Source organism: Phallusia mammillata, chromosome 4 (genome assembly GCF_965637545.1).
Source record: "Phallusia mammillata chromosome 4, kaPhaMamm4.hap1.1, whole genome shotgun sequence".
Lineage (NCBI taxonomy): Eukaryota > Metazoa > Chordata > Ascidiacea > Phlebobranchia > Ascidiidae > Phallusia > Phallusia mammillata.
Window position 1 is genome coordinate 13,429,375 of NC_137255.1, and position 17,749 is coordinate 13,447,123.

At 40.2% G+C, this 17,749-nt stretch overlaps 1 protein-coding gene and 1 long non-coding RNA gene across 6 annotated transcripts; both read left to right on the forward strand.

Annotated features, from left to right (window-relative positions):
- The first annotated feature begins 254 nt into the window (after positions 1 to 254).
- LOC145224094 (uncharacterized) lies at positions 255 to 10,276 on the forward strand. Of its 5 annotated transcripts, none has more exons than XR_013859560.1 (5): positions 255 to 3,670; positions 4,843 to 5,402; positions 6,763 to 6,918; positions 8,931 to 9,198; positions 9,312 to 10,276. XR_013859560.1 is itself a non-coding variant. In XM_080090526.1 (5 exons), exons 1-5 carry the CDS (start codon positions 3,558 to 3,560, stop codon positions 8,948 to 8,950), a joined length of 564 nt encoding a protein of 187 aa, XP_079946652.1. In that variant the 5' UTR covers positions 255 to 3,557; the 3' UTR covers positions 8,951 to 10,276. The 5 variants fall into 5 exon arrangements, 3 of the variants coding, with proteins under 3 accessions (XP_079946652.1, XP_079946650.1, XP_079946651.1); XM_080090526.1 differs by having other exon boundaries at positions 4,843 to 4,966; positions 5,252 to 5,402; positions 8,931 to 10,276; XR_013859561.1 differs by lacking the exons at positions 8,931 to 9,198; positions 9,312 to 10,276 and adding an exon at positions 5,684 to 5,770 and having other exon boundaries at positions 6,763 to 6,828.
- A 927-nt stretch (positions 10,277 to 11,203) lies between these two features.
- On the forward strand, positions 11,204 to 16,333 carry LOC145224932 (uncharacterized). Its single transcript, XR_013859763.1, has 3 exons — positions 11,204 to 11,423; positions 11,589 to 11,962; positions 15,548 to 16,333. It is a non-coding gene; the product is annotated as an uncharacterized LOC145224932 (long non-coding RNA).
- Positions 16,334 to 17,749: the final 1,416 nt, after the last annotated feature.

The window sequence follows — 17,749 nt, forward strand, 5'->3', positions numbered from 1 at the left end:
CAAGCACAACCTTAACTTTCAAATATTGTAACTCGAGGCAGATTGACTGGTTACTACGCAAGCTGTTGTGAGATTGGTTCAATGAGTCGACTAGGCTGATTGGTTAAAAAGTCACATGACCCGGGAAAACCCGCCTTTGTGATTGGCTTAAAAAGCCCTGTGGTTCGAATTCGGAAACATTTTGGAAATATGCAGACCGGGTTCGGTGCGGTGTGTTATCTTTGCCTTGTTGATTCAGTCAGGTATATTCACTATTCATTGATGTTTGGAAAATCTGGTGAGGCCCATGTAAGGCCTGTCGCATTGCCGCATCTGGAAGGCGCTGCGGTAACTGCAGTTAAGATAAGGAGAATGATTGTTCCAGAATTGGACCGTTTCCTTACCACAGACAAGTTCGCCACTGCTGACGACTACCGGGGAACGCTGCGTACGGTTCGGTGGCTGGCAGATACGTTTTGGAAGAGGTGGTTTCGCGACTACCTGCCAATTTTATGGGTACGACCAACGAAGAGCTTTGGGGCCAGTGACCTGGTTTTGGTCGATTACAAGATGAACCCCCCGGGTGCGTGGCCAAAAGGCATTGTCGAGGAAGTATCCCCCGATAGTGAAGGAGCTGTCGGAAGTGTTCGCTTTCGCACCGCGAGAGCTGTATATACGCGCGATATTCGCAAGCTGTGCTTACTTGAGCCAGCGTAACTTTGTTGTGTTTCGTTTCTGTCCTCCTGTTGTTGTGTGTAAATAACTTCGTTTCCACGTTCGTTATTTAGGGGCCGGTATGTAACGGACAGTAACGCTCCCCTACTACAAATACTTTTCCCGCCGTTGCAATCATCACACCATACATGTGTAACGTGAACCGGTGTTCACTTAGTTTATTTTATTCACTGTGTTCACTTAGTTTGGCATCTGCTTATTTATTATTTTTATTATTGCACTTGCTTTTCACTGTAACTTTATTTACCTATTAATATATTAGTTGTTTTGTTTTATAATGTTTGTTTGTTTTGTTTAGCCATATTTATTTTCACGTTATTCCTTTCACTTCTTGTTTTTCCACTTTTGTTTTCTTGTGTTCCATTTTCACCCCTTTTCACTTTAATATCTTTATTTGTACTTTTACACCGGTAATATTTCGAACGCATCTCCGCTTCAGTGATTTCTCGTGACGCGTTGTGATTGGTCACATTCCTAGAGGCATGTGACGTCGTTTCTCCTCGTGTTTGGTGAGGCAGTTCTCTCCTGGCCCCGGTGAAGTGTACGCGATTGTTTTTGGTGCTGTTGTGCTGCTGTGCTGCGCTGTGGTATTGTGTAACTTAACGTAACGTGATTGAACAGTACTTTTAAACAGTTTTATTCATTATAATATATATTGTTTTGGCCAGTAGCGAAGTCACCGTTGTAACAATTGGTTTTAGCGATAAGCCGTTAGTGCAGGGTCTTGGACCGTTTTACGAATTAGGGAGGTAGCCTCGAGTGTTAGAATACAAACGGGATAGTTGGGAAGGTTTAGCGTTAAAGATCTCGCACCCAAACAACTTTCTCTAAATTTCGAGGTTACCAAAATAATTCCGTAACAGTTGGCGAGCACGCCAGGACCCTGCTATCGCGAGACGGTGACTTCTCTATAGAGAGAACTCCCCTTTTTACACTATTTTTACAAGAGCTTTTACAGCATATTGTTGTTTTTATTATTTTAAATGGCTTTCAACTTTTTATTGCCTCCGCCTCGGTATGAGCCGGGAACGGATTTGCAAGATTTTATTAGGGTGTTTGAATCGTACGCCGACAGCATTAAGGCTACTGAAGAGGTAAAAAGCTCCGCTGGATAATACAAGGCAAGGACCGTTCCGTATACAACCTGGATTACTCAGTCATTATCGAGCGAGCTCTAAAGAACAGTACCGGCGGCGCTTACTTGCATAAACTGCGCCATCGATTGATTACACGTCGGGAGATGCCTCGCGAAACGCCTCGAGAATTTGTGCGTGCAATTCAATTCAATTTATTTTATTTTGTTTACAGCGCCCGTAAATATTCGTAATAATTTACTGTAAACAGAACAAGAAAAGCGTTGCAAACAAAAAAGGATCAGCTTGAACCACACGTGGTTATAACTTATAGCTGACCCTAACTATTTGAAATAAGATGTCGTATCGGCAATTAAAGTAAGTAATTATGAAGCGCTGTGAAAATAAATCAACCACAAGATGAAAAGGAAACGAGCAAAACAGGGTATTATTGCAATCAGCTGTAGGCAATTATTGCGCTCTGCGGAGAGAAAAGACTCAGCGGGCAGGGTAATCAATGAAGAACATTGGAAGCAATAAAGGCAGTAATTATAGCAAAACACCCCGTGGTATGTAAACAGTGGACCTCGTGGTACTGCATACCTAACATACCAGATACCACGTGCACGAACTGCGATGGACTTCATTGTGATTGTTGCTTTAAGTATGTGTCCAGAAAAAAGAGCTTAAGATTTCGCTTAAACGCAGCCAATCCGGCTTTTGCATTGGTAATTTTGCAAGGTAAATCATTCCACACTTTTGTGCATTTATACCGAAGCGTATGTTGGCCGCGACTGGAAAAAACTCTTGGAATGAAAAACTTTTGTTTGACTGCATGTCTTGTTGCATGTTTATGAATAGTTGATGCGGAAATAAAGAGTTCATCGAATAATGTAGGTAACTTATTGTGTTTAAAGTGAAATACAAATTTGGCTAGTTCCATATCGTGCATATCACATATTTTTAAAATATTTGTTTTTAGGTATAAATTATTTGTAGAGCAGTGCCAAGGGCTGTTAGTAATAATTTTTAAAATCCTATTTTGCAGGACTTGTATTTGTTGCATGTGTGTTTTGGTGGCAAAGCCCCAAGATAACAACCCATAAAGGAGGTGTGGGTGTACTAATGAATAGTACAGGTTTTTAAGGGTTTTCATGTGCACATAATGTTTCAACTTTGAAAAAACTCCGGAGACTGCTGAAATTTTATTTCTAATGTAGCATATGTGTGGAACCCATGACATTTTTTCGTCTAAGATCACTCCTAGATATTTGACTGAATCGGTTTTCTGTAGTTCCACCCCATCTACAGAGATTTTGCATTGGGATTGAAAAGAACTATTTTGGTTGGAAAACATCATGTACTTGGTTTTCCTATAGTTGATTGATAGCTGATTGGCTCTCATCCATTCATCAACCTTACCAAACTGTTTATTTGCTGATGTCTGCAACATTTGGATATTTTTAGACGACATTGTAAGGCAGGTGTCATCTGCGAATAGTCTAGTTTCAAAATCGGATGCAAGGGGAAGATCATTGATGTAGAGTAAGAAAAGCAGAGGGCCGAGAGCTGACCCCTGCGGGATTCCACATATCACATCACAATATTGTGATTGTTGTCCATGACAAAAAGTACATTGTTTTCGATTTGTTAAATAACTTTTAAAAAATTTGTGTACAAGTCCTCGAAATCCATAGTGTTCAAGTTTTTGAAGAAGTATATTGTGGTTCACAGTATCAAAAGCTTTTGCTAAATCGAGAAAAATAGTACATGTGTGGAGACTCTTGTCCAATGCTGAAATTATTCTGTTGTGAATTTCTGCAATCAAGGAGCTGGGAGATAAAGCGTACCCGGAGGAAAAGGAAGAAGACATCAAGAGAGAAGTAATGTACACTGTGTTGTTGTCTGGACTATTAGATCAAAACCTTGCCGCTAATATTTCGAATAGATTAAACCAGGGGTGTCCAACCCGTGGCCCGCGGGCCACATGTGGCCCGCAGGAAGGTTCTGAGTGGCCCGCGTGGTATTTTTTGAAATGACTCATATTGGCAACTTAATCGCCTACGTAATTTATGGCGAACTTTTATTCCGAAAAAATGGCATTTATCGTTTGCTTTATTTGTTTGTTAATAGAGTAGCAATACACAACCGTTCAAGTTACTTCTATTACGTCACAATGCGCATTTTTACGCATCACAATTTCTATATTGTTACGTCACAATCTGACTCGTGCTTTTGGAGTCAATCAGTAATGTTTCTTGGTTCATTGAGATACATCTGGTATCAGAGACTCGCGCAAAACGCATTTTGCAGTAAAAACCTCATCCGCACTCTGCAGTGATATAGATTATGCCAAACAGGAAACAAAAGCAAGTAACGCTAACAGAACTTTCCAAGAAAGGTTGACATGTGACTTTAAATCCCCTGTAAGATCAGTAATTTTTGACAGCCAGATGGAAAACTCGCTTCGCATTGCTCCATCGTCCATCTCACCGAATATTGCTAAACTTGTTGGAGAAAAACAGTGCCAAACTTCACATTGAAATGTCGACGTGTGGTAAACACTTTGTTGACTTTACTATATATCTTGGTGTGTTTATTGTTCTTATAACTGTAAACGAGGATAATACACATTTCTAAGATTACAAATTAGCAGTAAACAGTCAAGTGGCCCGCGCAAACATTCGTAAACCGCATGTGGCCCTTTGGCCAAAAAGGTTGGACACCCCTGGATTAAACCATAAGCGTGACTTTTGGGCCGCTGCCGAGTTGGTTTTAAACGAGCAATCCACGGCCATTGTCGCAACAGTCACTACGTCCGTATAGATGACAAACGCGATTTTGACAATACTGTAATTACTACCCTGAATGAGCTGAAGCAGGGTTTCCGATGTGCGCCCTTCCCGACCCTTAAATCAGCGAAGGTGTTTCAACTGTGGAGAGTCCGGTCATCTCCAACACCAGTGTCACCGTGGTAAAAAAAAACGACGCGCTGTTCACGCGTTCCTATGCAATCCGTTAAAAAACAAAACCTTAATCATTCTTCTGTGACCAGAGCAACCTCTAGAGTGGCCCCCACAAAGGCGATGATGACTACCAAACGACTCCACGACCCTCCGACCGTCTGCCAGAAGCAAGGTTTACCGCGGTTTATTGAGATTGTTACCGAAAACGTGCCGGTATGTGCTTTAGTAGACACAGGAGCAACTGTATCGTTGTTATCCGAACACCTGTGGCGAAAACTTTCAAACGCTGGTAATATGAACCTAGAGTCGTGTCCAACTAATTTTGGCCTGGTCGCTGCAAACGGCACGCAGTTGAATTCTCTTGGGATAGCTAAAGTAAACATTAAAGTTGGTGGACTAACTGTGAGCCACCGATTCTATGTATGCAACCACTCCGCGCATGAGTGCATCATAGGCCTAGACTTCTTGGAAAAGTATAACTGCTCTCTTTGCTGTAAGACCGCACTGATGACCGCCGGGAAAGCAAGAGTGCCGTTGCTGAACCAGTCCTTTATTCCTGAAGGAAAGGAAGTCTTTCTAGCTGAACTGACCCGAGTCCCTGCATCAACGGAGGTGCAAGTGATGGGAGAGTTTCCCCCCGACCGCAACGGTGAGTCTTTGTCTTCATTTACTGCCGTGGTTGAACGGAACCCAGAGTTTACTGCACGATTTGGAGTTCTTACTGCCACCGCTGTAACCACTACTGCCGGACTAACTGTACCTATACGACTTGCCAATTTAAGTGACGACGACGTCGAATTGCCTGCTGGGCGTAAAGTCGCATGCCTGTACCGGGTGGCAGCTTTTGGCCCCGTACAATGTTACAACCCCGCATCTCGTGTATTATTAGGTGCCAATGTTGCTAAATGTAGTTGTATCGACTGTTTGCAGACTTCCGAACCTGAGCAAGTTTCCAGCGTCACACACAAAGCAGGGGACGGCCAGACTGATGAACATTGGCGAAATATAGTCTCCGGGGTAAATATGAGTGTAGCGCTACTATTTCTGCGCCTAAGGTTCAGGACGCTGCCCTAACGGCTAGCCGGCAAAACCAATAACTAGACCGCGCGCTACTCTTACTTCTCTTGCAAAACAGTAACAAAATATGCAATATATCCTTTGTTCTTATTATAAAAACGGAGTAAAATAAGCACGGTTCTCGACAACACAATCGGGCTAACGTAGCACTTTAAAAACACTATAAGAAAACAGACAAATTAGTAAAAGATCTCACAATCCAAGAAGCACGTTCTGCCAAGGCCGAACAACCAAGTCTGCCCCATCACATTTTCACAGCCCTCACGTTAGGGAGCCAGCCACGAGGAGAAAACAGCAGTTATTCTTGAGGCAAATTAAGCAAAGTCCCGAGGATGTTCCTTGAGGCAAATTAAGCAAAGTCCCGAGGATGTTCGTAATTAGGGACACGCGCAGGAATGCCAAGGCAACACGGTGGGTTGCATTCGAAACGAATAAGAAATAAAACAAAACGAAAGTCTGCTATGAGAAACAAATATACGCAAGGTAGGTTGAGAAACCTACGTAAAACAACACCAATGGTGAAACACAAACAGAAAAGACGGATAACATATAGTGACAGTGCAACAACCAAACGTAGTGCCGGGACAGAAAACGAATAAACAAAGATAATAATGTTCGCAACATATGGAAATGAATCGCGTATGAACGTATGTCGACGAACCAACAGACCAAAGCAATAACAAAACTGTGCAATAAACCAATAAATCATATTACGAGAAAAGGAAAACATATAGTGACAAAACAACAAACTAAACAAGTGGCAAAACAGTGCAATAAAGAAAGTTGTAATTTTATTCGCAACATGAGTGATGAATTGACTGCAGACCAAAGGCGCAAAGTTCTTGAAGTTCTGTCAGCGCATACGCGCGCCTTTTCTACATCCGCAACTGACCTTGGTAAAACTAGTATTACGCAGCATTTTATTGACACAGGAGACGCTCGACCAGTGCGCCAAGCTCCTAGGAGGATGCCGCAACGTCACAAGCACAAAGTTGAAGAGATCATCGACGAAATGCGCAAACAAGGTTTAGTCCGTCCGTCAACGTCTCCCTGGTCGAGTTCAATTGTTCTTGTGAAGAAAAAGTCAGGTGACTTAAGATTTTGTATCGATTATCGTGACCTTAACGCCGTCACCAAAAAGAACAGTTATCCCATCCCGCGTATAGACGACAGTTTGGACGAGATGGCCGGTTCCGTTTATTTATCCACGCTCGACCTTAAATCGGGTTATTGGCAAATTCCTATGGACCCAAAATCTCGCGAAAAGACAGCATTCGCTAGCCACATGGGTCTAATCGAGTTTAATGTAATGCCGATGGGGTTATGCAATGCAGCTGCCAGCTTTCAAAGGTTAATGCGCATCGTCCTTAATGGGGTTGAATGGAGCGGAGTTCTTGCGTATCTGGACGACGTAATAATATATGCGCGCACATTTGACGAACATCTAGCCCGTCTAGATTTGGTTTTAAGACGATTGGAGTCCGCAGGGTTAACTTTGAAGCCATCAAAATGTTGCCTTTTCAAGAGCGAGGTTAATTTTCTCGGACATGTTGTTTCCAAGGCAGGTATCCTGTGCGACCCCGAAAAAGTTCGCGCTGTTGCAAATTGGCCAATTCCCACCACGGTTAAGCACGTTCGACAATTCGTGGGATTGATATCCTACCCCTGCAAATTTGTCGAAAAATATGCGCAGATCGCATCTCCGTTACATCGGCTTACTGAAAAGGGAAAGAACTTTGAGTGGGACGAGAGTTGCCAACGTGCTTTCTCCACGCTTAAACATAAAATGATCAACGCCCCAATCCTACAGTACCCCGACTTTAGGCGACCCTTTATATTAGACACTGATGCTTCCGACTATGCAATAGGTTGCGTTCTAAGCCAAGAGATCGACGGCAAGGAGCATGTGATCGCGTATGGTAGTAGGAGCCTGATTAAAGCAGAGGGACATTACTCGACCACTCGCAAGGAATTGTTGGCTGTGATCTTTGCTACGAAACTATACCGCTGTTATTTACTGGGTAACAGTTTTGTGCTGCGCACAGATCACGCTTCTTTGCGATGGCTATGGAAATCAAGAGAGCTCTACGGCCAATGCGCGCGTTGGGTCGAGCACCTAGCCGAATACAACTTCGAATTGGTTCATAGGCCGGGAGTAAAACATGGGAACGCAGACGCTCTATGCAGACTTGAATCCGAAAGTGACCCGGACTTTCCGTATCCCGTGCGGCAGGCGGAAGGTGTATCAGAAGTGTGTAATGTGAATTTTCGCGTCGTTCTCGGCTGTAGTCTTGAAGAAATCAGAGAAGCTCAGGGGGCTGATGTCGACCTGAGAGTAGTTTCTGGTTGGCTGGATCGGGGTATCAGACCCAAGTTTAAAACCGTGAAACGGATGTCTCCAACGATTCGGCATTATTGGTCGCGTTTCGGCAGTGTGTTTCGTCGGAACGGCATATTGTACCTCCGAGATGAGGACTCGGTTACACTCGATGGTAAAACAGAACGTATGTTGGTTCCCTTCGCTATGCGTCCCACTGTTTTAGCCGCGTTGCATGCTCAATCTCATGGAGGTGGCCATCTTGGCATAGCGAAAACACTCAGTAAGGTGTCGGAAAGATTTTATTGGGCAAGATGGCGTGACGATGTCGAGCAGTTTTGTCGCCATTGTGCCGAATGTGCATTAAATAAGAAGTCAAATACAAAACTGCGCGCACCTTTAGTCCCTTCTCGAGAGACTCGGCCTTTAGAACGGATTGAGATAGACGTGATGGGTCCTTTTCCTTTGACGAGAACCGGTTACCAGTATGTCCTCGTAGCGTGCGATTTGTTTACAAAGTACGTCCGGGCTTGGCCAATGCGTCACCAAACAGCGACAGAAACAGCCAATTTGCTGTTTCATCGCTGGTTTACCGTCCACGGGGTCCCCGAGGTAGTCCATTCTGATCAGGGCGGTAATTTCGAAAGCGCCCTGTTTCAGGAACTAATCCGCCTGATGGGTTGCAAGAAAACCCGAACTACCCCGTACCGGCCTTCGGCAAATGGCGGAGTAGAAAGGAATAACAGAACAATTTTAAACATGCTCCGCAATTATGTTCAACAGGATGGAAAGCACTGGGATGAGGCCTTGTCAGCGGTGGTAGCATCATACAATTCCAGTCGGCATGAAAGCACTGGCTTCGCTCCACACTACTTGCTTACAGGATCTCCTTTGCGTCTGCCCGCTGACCTGATACATGCGCCCTCGCCGCACGACCAGCAGTCGCCATTGGTCCATCTGGAAGGACTCCGAGATCGGCTGGCACTTGCCAGGGAAGTGGCAAGCGAGACCCTCCAGTGTCAGCGCAAGCAAATAGAGAAGCAATATAACAGTAAGCAAAGCGGTGACCCCCTTAATGTTAACGACTCAGTCTTGTTGGAAAACCCGGTTGTAGCGCAGGACGAATGTAGAAAGTTTCACCTGCCCTATAAAGGTCCTTTTCAGATAGTCGAGAAGCAAGGACCTGTCAACTACAAAATTGTTGATCAAACCGGCAAAACCCAAGTAGTGCACTTCAATCGCTTGAAGAAAACATCGGCCAATTTTGATGAGCACAACGACGGAGATGAAATTGTTGCGAAGCGCCATGAAGAAGATGTAGCTTTACGTGAGCAGGCACGTGGGTCCGAAAAGCCGTTACCAACTGCTGTTGTCCAGGTGATGGTCCCGAGCACCGAACCCGATTCAGGAAAACGCGGCTCCAAACGACCCCTACACGACAACGGGTCTGGTTTGTCCGCGGACGTGCAGATTATGAGCGACGTGATGGAAACTAGACCCAAGAGAATGCGTAAACAGACGCAATTCTACCAGAGTTAAAGAAAGCGTCCTCCGGGAGTAGGACTAATGCAGGCGGGGGAGTGTAACGTGAACCGGTGTTCACTTAGTTTATTTTATTCACTGTGTTCACTTAGTTTGGCATCTGCTTATTTATTATTTTTATTATTGCACTTGCTTTTCACTGTAACTTTATTTACCTATTAATATATTAGTCGTTTTGTTTCATAATGTTTGTTTGTTTTGTTTAGCCATATTTATTTTCACGTTATTCCTTTCACTTCTTGTTTTTCCACTTTTGTTTTCTTGTGTTCCATTTTCACCCCTTTTCACTTTAATATCTTTATTTGTACTTTTACACCGGTAACATTTCGAACGCATCTCCGCTTCAGTGATTTCTCGTGACGCGTTGTGATTGGTCACATTCCTAGAGGCATGTGACGTCGTTTCTCCTCGTGTTTGGTGAGGCAGTTCTCTCCTGGCCCCGGTGAAGTGTACGCGATTGTTTTTGGTGCTGTTGTGCTGCTGTGCTGCGCTGTGGTATTGTGTAACTTAACGTAACGTGATTGAACAGTACTTTTCAACAGTTTTATTCATTATAATATATATTGTTTTGGCCAGTAGCGAAGTCACCGTTGTAACAATTGGTTTTAGCGATAAGCCGTTAGTGCAGGGTCTTGGACCGTTTTACGAATTAGGGAGGTAGCCTCGAGTGTTAGAATACAATCGGGATAGTTGGGAAGCGTTAAAGATCTCGCACCCAAACAACTTTCTCTAAATTTCGAGGTTACCAAAATAATTCCGTAACACATGCATTGCTACGTCATAACTGCTGACCTTGTGTGTGTCCTACTTTTACAGTTTTTTGTGTGTCTGCACGTGCAGTCCAGTTAGTGTTACAGTGGTGTATGAGTTAGTTGTGAGCGTATTAAGTTGTGTTATGCTGCATACTTTTATGTGCTGCAAGTAAGATTGTTTGGACCATTTGTAGCTATTACGTTCTTTATTCTATTTGAATAAGGTGGTCGAAAATCGTTTTAAATCACTCTTCATTTCAATGAAGTGCATGTGAAACTGACCACTCTTATTCTGCCAGTCGAGAGACTGAAAGGTAGAATTAGCAGCTATGCTTGAATTCTACAATTATTGTGCACTATAGTAACACTATAGTGCTACCATCAAGATTTGGAGTATTATCAAAAACCATATTTTATCATTAGAAACTTTTATTTGTTATCTAATAAATCCGTAGAAACATAAAACAAGTTTCTTAAACTTTTTGCAGTAAGGGTTAAAAGAAGATCTATCTGTTTCACTTGACAGCAGTGCAAGTAGCGAATGTATCCATAATGCCATTTGAGGGTCAAACCCTTATTTTCAGTAATAGATTAATACATCGTCAACAGCAGTGCTTAATCTAATGAACACTGCCTTTTTAACTATTAAGCAGCAAGTACAATGAAAGATTAAACCCCTGATTGAAACAGAATTGCACTCTGTTTCAGAGAAAGAAATATATATGTCGCTTAAATTGGATCAGGTAATGGAAACGCCGTTTAACGGAGTTCTCTTAATTGTTACGCTATTATGCGAAGATGACAACGGTTCAAGTATCGATGAACGGGAAACAATGTTTGAAAATTGCGATTTCGCTGCCATGGGTAGGCAACAAACTGTAATTATTTTACTTCATTATTCAACAGGGGGTAGAATAATATAAATCTAAATTTCTAATCATCTGAAATTTATGAAGTTAGAATGGAAGGCCGATCGCTATATGTAAGTTGTATTTTATACATTTAGCTTGTAGCGTATTAACTGATTCAGATAAATAAACATTGTGTCCTTCGTTTTATTTGCAAGTTTACAAGTCCAAGTGCACAATGATTTGGAATTGAACTTTGTTACATCGTCACATATAATAAGTGATTTTATATGTTTTAGGTCTGTGTCTACAGTGACTGGAATTATTGCTGGGTCTGGACGAGAATTACAAGGCGGTAATCGTAACAATTGCTGTTGCTGTTTCTTTCGCATACCAGAAGTTCTCCTTCTGATATTTAGTTTCGTAGGCGGTATTCCTGATACAGTTCTTGCAATGATAATACCTTGTCACAAATGCAGTAAAGCATCGTATCAGAAAGCATTTTTAATAGATTTCTCTGTTCGCTATGATCGGTTGCAACGCTTCCGCGTAGAAAGCGTGCAAGACACCACAACAATTTAACATACGTTTTTTTTATTTCAGGTAAACTTTTTACCTTTCTAGTTGATGTTACACCATTTCTGATTTTGTATGCGTTGACATTGTTGGTAAGGTACGATTCTACTTTTACTGCTATGTTTTTGGAGATTGTTTTCTACTTAAACATTCCTCTGTCCATGTCCAGGCGTCTGGTACTAACTTAAATATCATCTCGCTATTCTACTCATTATTTGTGGGGAATGTAACACTTTTCTTTGCAAGTCTTATAGGTTGTTAGTCATCAACAAGTAAATTTACTTTTTACAAAGTACCACTAAGTACAAGTACCGCTAGTACCGCTATGTTATTATTATGGTTTCCCGCTCTCTTGGGCGCATTGGACAGCAAGATTGTTTCACTTTTTTCAGTCTTTTGCGATGGCCTATATCTTCTTTATGTTTAGCCCTATCATTTCCAGATCTTCACGGAAAGTCCCCCTCCAGGTAAGCTTTGGCCTTCCTCTTTTTCTTTTCCCTTGCGGTGTCCACCTCATAGCGATTTTCGGAGCTATTACATCATGCCAAAAGAATATATTAGGAAGCTGTAAAATGTTTACCAACGCGTGTCGTTGGGCTATAGGTCAAACATAAGTTGTACTGCAGTTGCGGCAAATATATTTGGTGATACTATTAAAGTGTATTTTTAAACCGCACGTTCTCACACTCGAAAACGTACGCAACAATATTGTTCGTCACTAGATGTCCTCAGAGAAGAGCTTAAGCGGTGGAAGGTGGAAGTTTGCTCCACCAGTGAATTCCAAAGAAATCGTTCGCTTAATTTCTGCATTAAAAAGGAATTCCAAGTTAAGTTAAGTTTAGTTTAGTGGACAAACTTCAGTGAAAAAGTTTAAAATTATGGTTGTAACTCAAAACTTAAGACCAGCTTAAATTGTTTTGTTAAACCTGCATAAAATAACAGAAATTAAAAAAAATGTTTATTTATTTAAATTAGTTTTACTTGGAAAGTACATTTAACTGTTAAGTGACAAGAAATTGAAATCAAAAACACAACCGTCTACTCCATTGACTCGAAATCACAATTTGCGTTACGAAAGTATTTTCTCCTACTACCCTGATGGCGATATATCTAGCCCAAGTCAGTCCGTGTCACTTTTTGGTAGGGTTGAGTAACTTTTTAAGCCATGACAAATACCTTAGATGTTCATTTGATTTGTTTGTTCGGATTTCTTTATTTATTTTGAATTCTAAAAAATGACAGCTCCTTATCTTCACAAAGTAATAAAATAATAAAGTTGAACAATGATTTAATTCGATAAATTGTTAAAGCGAAAATATTGCTTGCCCTCAAACCGTCGGCTTATTGGAAACACCAACAGCGGGAGCAATAAAGTATAGAAGCAGTTGTACTAACCGCCAACGCTCTCCAATTAACCGATCTGTTCGACCAGCGCATAAAATCATTAGACCGACATTTAACTTAGGGGTCGTTGTCGCGGTGGCTTTGCTCATTTCGAAGATGGATGGTCTGGTATAAACGTTAAATGGGAAACTGTACTTTTAGAACAACCGGCAATTGTATTTGACTCATTCGACATTCGACATTCGACGTTTTGGCGTGAAATTCGGGGCGTCTTCATACGGTAATACATCAGATGAGTCCAATACGATGGCCGGTTGAACATAAATACAGTTTAAAAATTATGCCTGACAACACCACTAAATTAAATGTATAGGTTGGTACGATATAAATATTTAGGGAATCTACAAATGTAAATTAAATGTAACAAATACAACGTTGGGTGTTGCGGACAGAGGCATATGCAAATTTTTGTGATGAGTGGTCAAAAGACGTAATATTGTCCAAGAGTAAAATAGCAGACTTTAAATGAAACATATCTAAAGGTGTAAACTTCGATGGATGTTCAGACACTTTAGGCGATTTTGGCTTCCGAAAAATAAAAATGGCGATACAACAGGCACTGTTACACATAAAAGTAAACAAAATTTGTACCTCAAATAAGTGCATTAAAAAGTGATCAAGTAGAAATATGGCGTTTGTAACGACAAAAAAGGTTATTCATTAGATGCCTATATTTGCATAGAACAAAAAGGGTTGAATGAAGTTCTTTTTTTAGCCCACGCTAATCAGGAAATTGACCTGTAAACTTGCTTCAAATTTATTTTGCAGGAAAAAACTTTATCGGTTTGTTTATCACTTTTTAAAATTATTGAAGTAGTTTTTAATGGAAACAGTCAAAAAATAAACGTCATCATAAGCTTTGTTAAAATTTATAGAATAAGCGGAAACTATGTCGTGATATTTGTTTAAACGTAGTTACATGAATGTAACTTTAGTTCTGCTTGTTAGACCATATAAAGTATGGGTTTGTTGTTATTTTGGTTTTACTTTTAAACGATCACTTAAATCGCAACAAAATAAGTCACAATATAAAAAAACGTTCATGTCAACTGTTTTTATATCATGTTGGTAAACACGTTTTTTTTAAATCATGTTTATCAGTTTCGTTTTTACGTTAACACAAATAAACATGAGTGCAACGTAACAATAAATTACTCATGGTACTTAATAAAAACATTTTAATCTCAATGTAGAAAATCTTTTCAGAAAACAGTAGAAAAATTAGGTAGAATAATTTTGGGTGTCAAACTTTTCTTTACAATTTATGAGGAAGTTTTGTTTTCACTGAAGCATTAACTCAAAGAAATATCGATATAGCCTACTTTTAAAATGGCATCTTTCGAAATTTTGAACAGTTTAAACATATGGTATAGATGCGATCGAAATGCTTTTACCAGTAATGAAATCTTAATACGTTTTTGCGCCATACAAATATGAGGTCAGTTTGTTCTCTTATCAGCTCACGGAGATTTGTCACCTGTCAAAGGAATTACGACAAGCGTTGTTTCTGACACTAGTGAAGTTGTTAATTTTTAAACGACACTGCCATAGAATGTTATGCAGCTTTCATGCTGGAGTGCAATATATATTAAATATATTTGAAAGTGTTTTATAGTTTATTCTACTATTATCCAGTAATGAGATTCTAATAATTAAGCAACAAGTTATCTTACTACCAGCATCTCATACTCGGTATAAATCAAAATTTGATGTGTGGTATGACACAGGCAAGAGGAATTTAAGTGAAGATTCTGATTATATTTTGTAATAAAAAAGCCTAAAAATAATCAAAGTAACACATAGACATATACATAGGCTTTTTAACAACCGACATTAATGAATTTACAAGAACAGTTTAATTTTTAATCAGCAGGCGGTGCAAACTGACTAAAACAAACCATTTGCGCCTATCCTATGAAATACTGATTTCATTTTATTGCAACCTAAAATCATAGAGTAATTATTAAGAATCTAAAAACATGTTTTTTTAACAGCCAGGTGTAATTAATTGGGAAGCAAGACATTAAATGTAAAGTTTTACTTTCAGAGTAAAAAAATAAAACTCAACGTTGGTTTATTAAATATTCTAAGTCTGATTTCAAAGCCATTTACCAGCAGACCGTAAACAGCGTTATTTCAACAGGATTTAATTACTGTTTCACAACCACTTTGTTTCACCGCCAGAATCCAAACCTTCATAATATATCATCCAAACTGAATTATGCCGACACTTTTATCATAATTTTGAACATTTACCTTCATTACTGGATCATTTCAGACTCGGAGATGCTGGGAAGATGTGATCAAACCTCCACAGCACCACTGGATAGTGCATTACGTCAAAACAGGCACGCCACCTTGGTTTGTGGTTTTCTGTTTTGCAAAAAGTTGATAAATTTGCGAAAAAAATTCACAGTTGTAAGGAAATTTATTAGTTACCTGTTTTCTCTGAACGAAATTATTTGCTGACTTCGGAAATTTGCAAGAGAAAAATAGCCTTTCAAGCCAGAAACTATAAAACACGCACTTCTTATTTATTCCACACTGTATTAGACCCAGTCATCAAAATGGAGACGCTAAGCTTCGCCATTTTAAAGAAACCTACAAGTTCTTAATTTTTCAATAATCTTCGATTTTCTATCTCAGTAAACTGGTGACATTTTTTTAAGTATGACGTTTGTACCGTTTGTACTTGTTTTTAGATGATTAACTTGAATCTACATCTGTTCAAACTATTTTTCCTGTTTTGTCATTTGAGTTCCAAACGATTGTTGTAAACATTGCCAACTGTAAAGATTCGTGACCTTGACACTGTGTCTGAGTTTTCAGACATTGAAAAATCGGTTTTAGCTGGAAACGAACGACAGAGTCTTATCTTTGCGCATATCTTTACTTCGAGTCTCAAAAACAACACAAATCAGCAGGCAAAGCGTGACAATTGATTGACAGCGATATATTGAGACTTGTTTATGGGTTGTGGAATTTCTGCTTTGTTGCTCAAGACGGAAAGGTAAGATGGGACGAGTAGTGACCCCAGAACTATCTCGTTCTCGACATCAGTTAAAAAACCTGTCTAAATGAGCCGATAGTTTCAATTACAGGATCTAAGATGGAGTTGCTACGCACGTACTAGACAATGACAAACAATATAGTCCATGTTAGGAAACTGCCAACGTCGATTTTCGCCGTAGCGGGGTAGTGCACAACAACTTGTTTTGAAATTAAATGAAATACGAAAACGAGTAGACATAAACGGTATAACTTAAAACAAAATGTTGTGCAAAACTGATGCAATATGAACTAGTAATGCCTTCATTACTTCAACAGTAAAGAAGTCGATTTAACTCATGTTTTGCGAAAGGTTAGGCAGTTCTGCAAATTTGTTTTTACAGAAGAACGATGTTAGGTGGTCCCAATAGTTCCAGAGATATTACCAAATTTTTCGAGGTTGGATAATTGTTGGATGGTCGTCACCCCCTGAAGCATGAAATTGCTTTAATAACAGTTTTATTGTAGTTCTTTGAAGAAAATTTAGATTTTTGGTGTCCAGTAGCAAATCTATCAACGTGTTTATTTTAACAATAGATTTCTACACGACCCCCAAGGAAGTTCAAAAGTTATAGATAAGATCATGGACTATGCTATCTTATCTGATCCAACCTCAATTGATGTCCACAATGAACAAGCAGTATATGGTATGCTATGTAGCCTTTTTTATTGTTTTTGAAAATATTATGGTCCTCTTTTTAATGCTGTGGAATAAAAACGAAGTCAAAAACAATATTTGCCTTGGTTAACTTCTATGCGTTAGGCAAACAACGACAATATCACTGTTTAAGTGAATATATGTGGATTTAAACGCAACACCGATATGTTTAGGAAATATTGGAACCGCCATTTTGTTTACTGAATTATATTTGCCAAATTTTAGAAATAACATTTGTTAGCTGAAAGACGAAAAGCGTTACAAATACCGACCCTTACAAATAAAATACGTCATGGAACTTTTTTAAATACAATTCTATTTGGGGAAAATTCTGATACTGATACGTCATGGCGAATTGAATAGTTGCATAATGAAAACAAAAACCTCGGACCGCGATTTCAAGATATTTCGAGTGGCAAATTTTCGCCTAAAATGCATACCTGAAGGCGGGGATTACACGAAATTTTGTTGTATCGCAGCAAGCCAAGGGAACGAAGTGAGGGGAGTAAATACACAGCGCAATATAGATGAGGACCTGGGCCCAACAACGAGCAGCCATCTTGCAACAACATGTTGACACAGGCTTTCTTGAGCGAATCGACCGAAAATTAAACCGGCAAATGTTCGATGTGCAACGATGCGATGGCGTGAATCGTCACAGCTTGAAGCTTTACAACATATCGTTCAATCACGTTGTTGTGATTGCTGCAAGTCTCCCAGTTGCTTTAGCAAAAACGTCACCGGTCGGTGTGTCACGTGGAGGTAGCGGGTAGA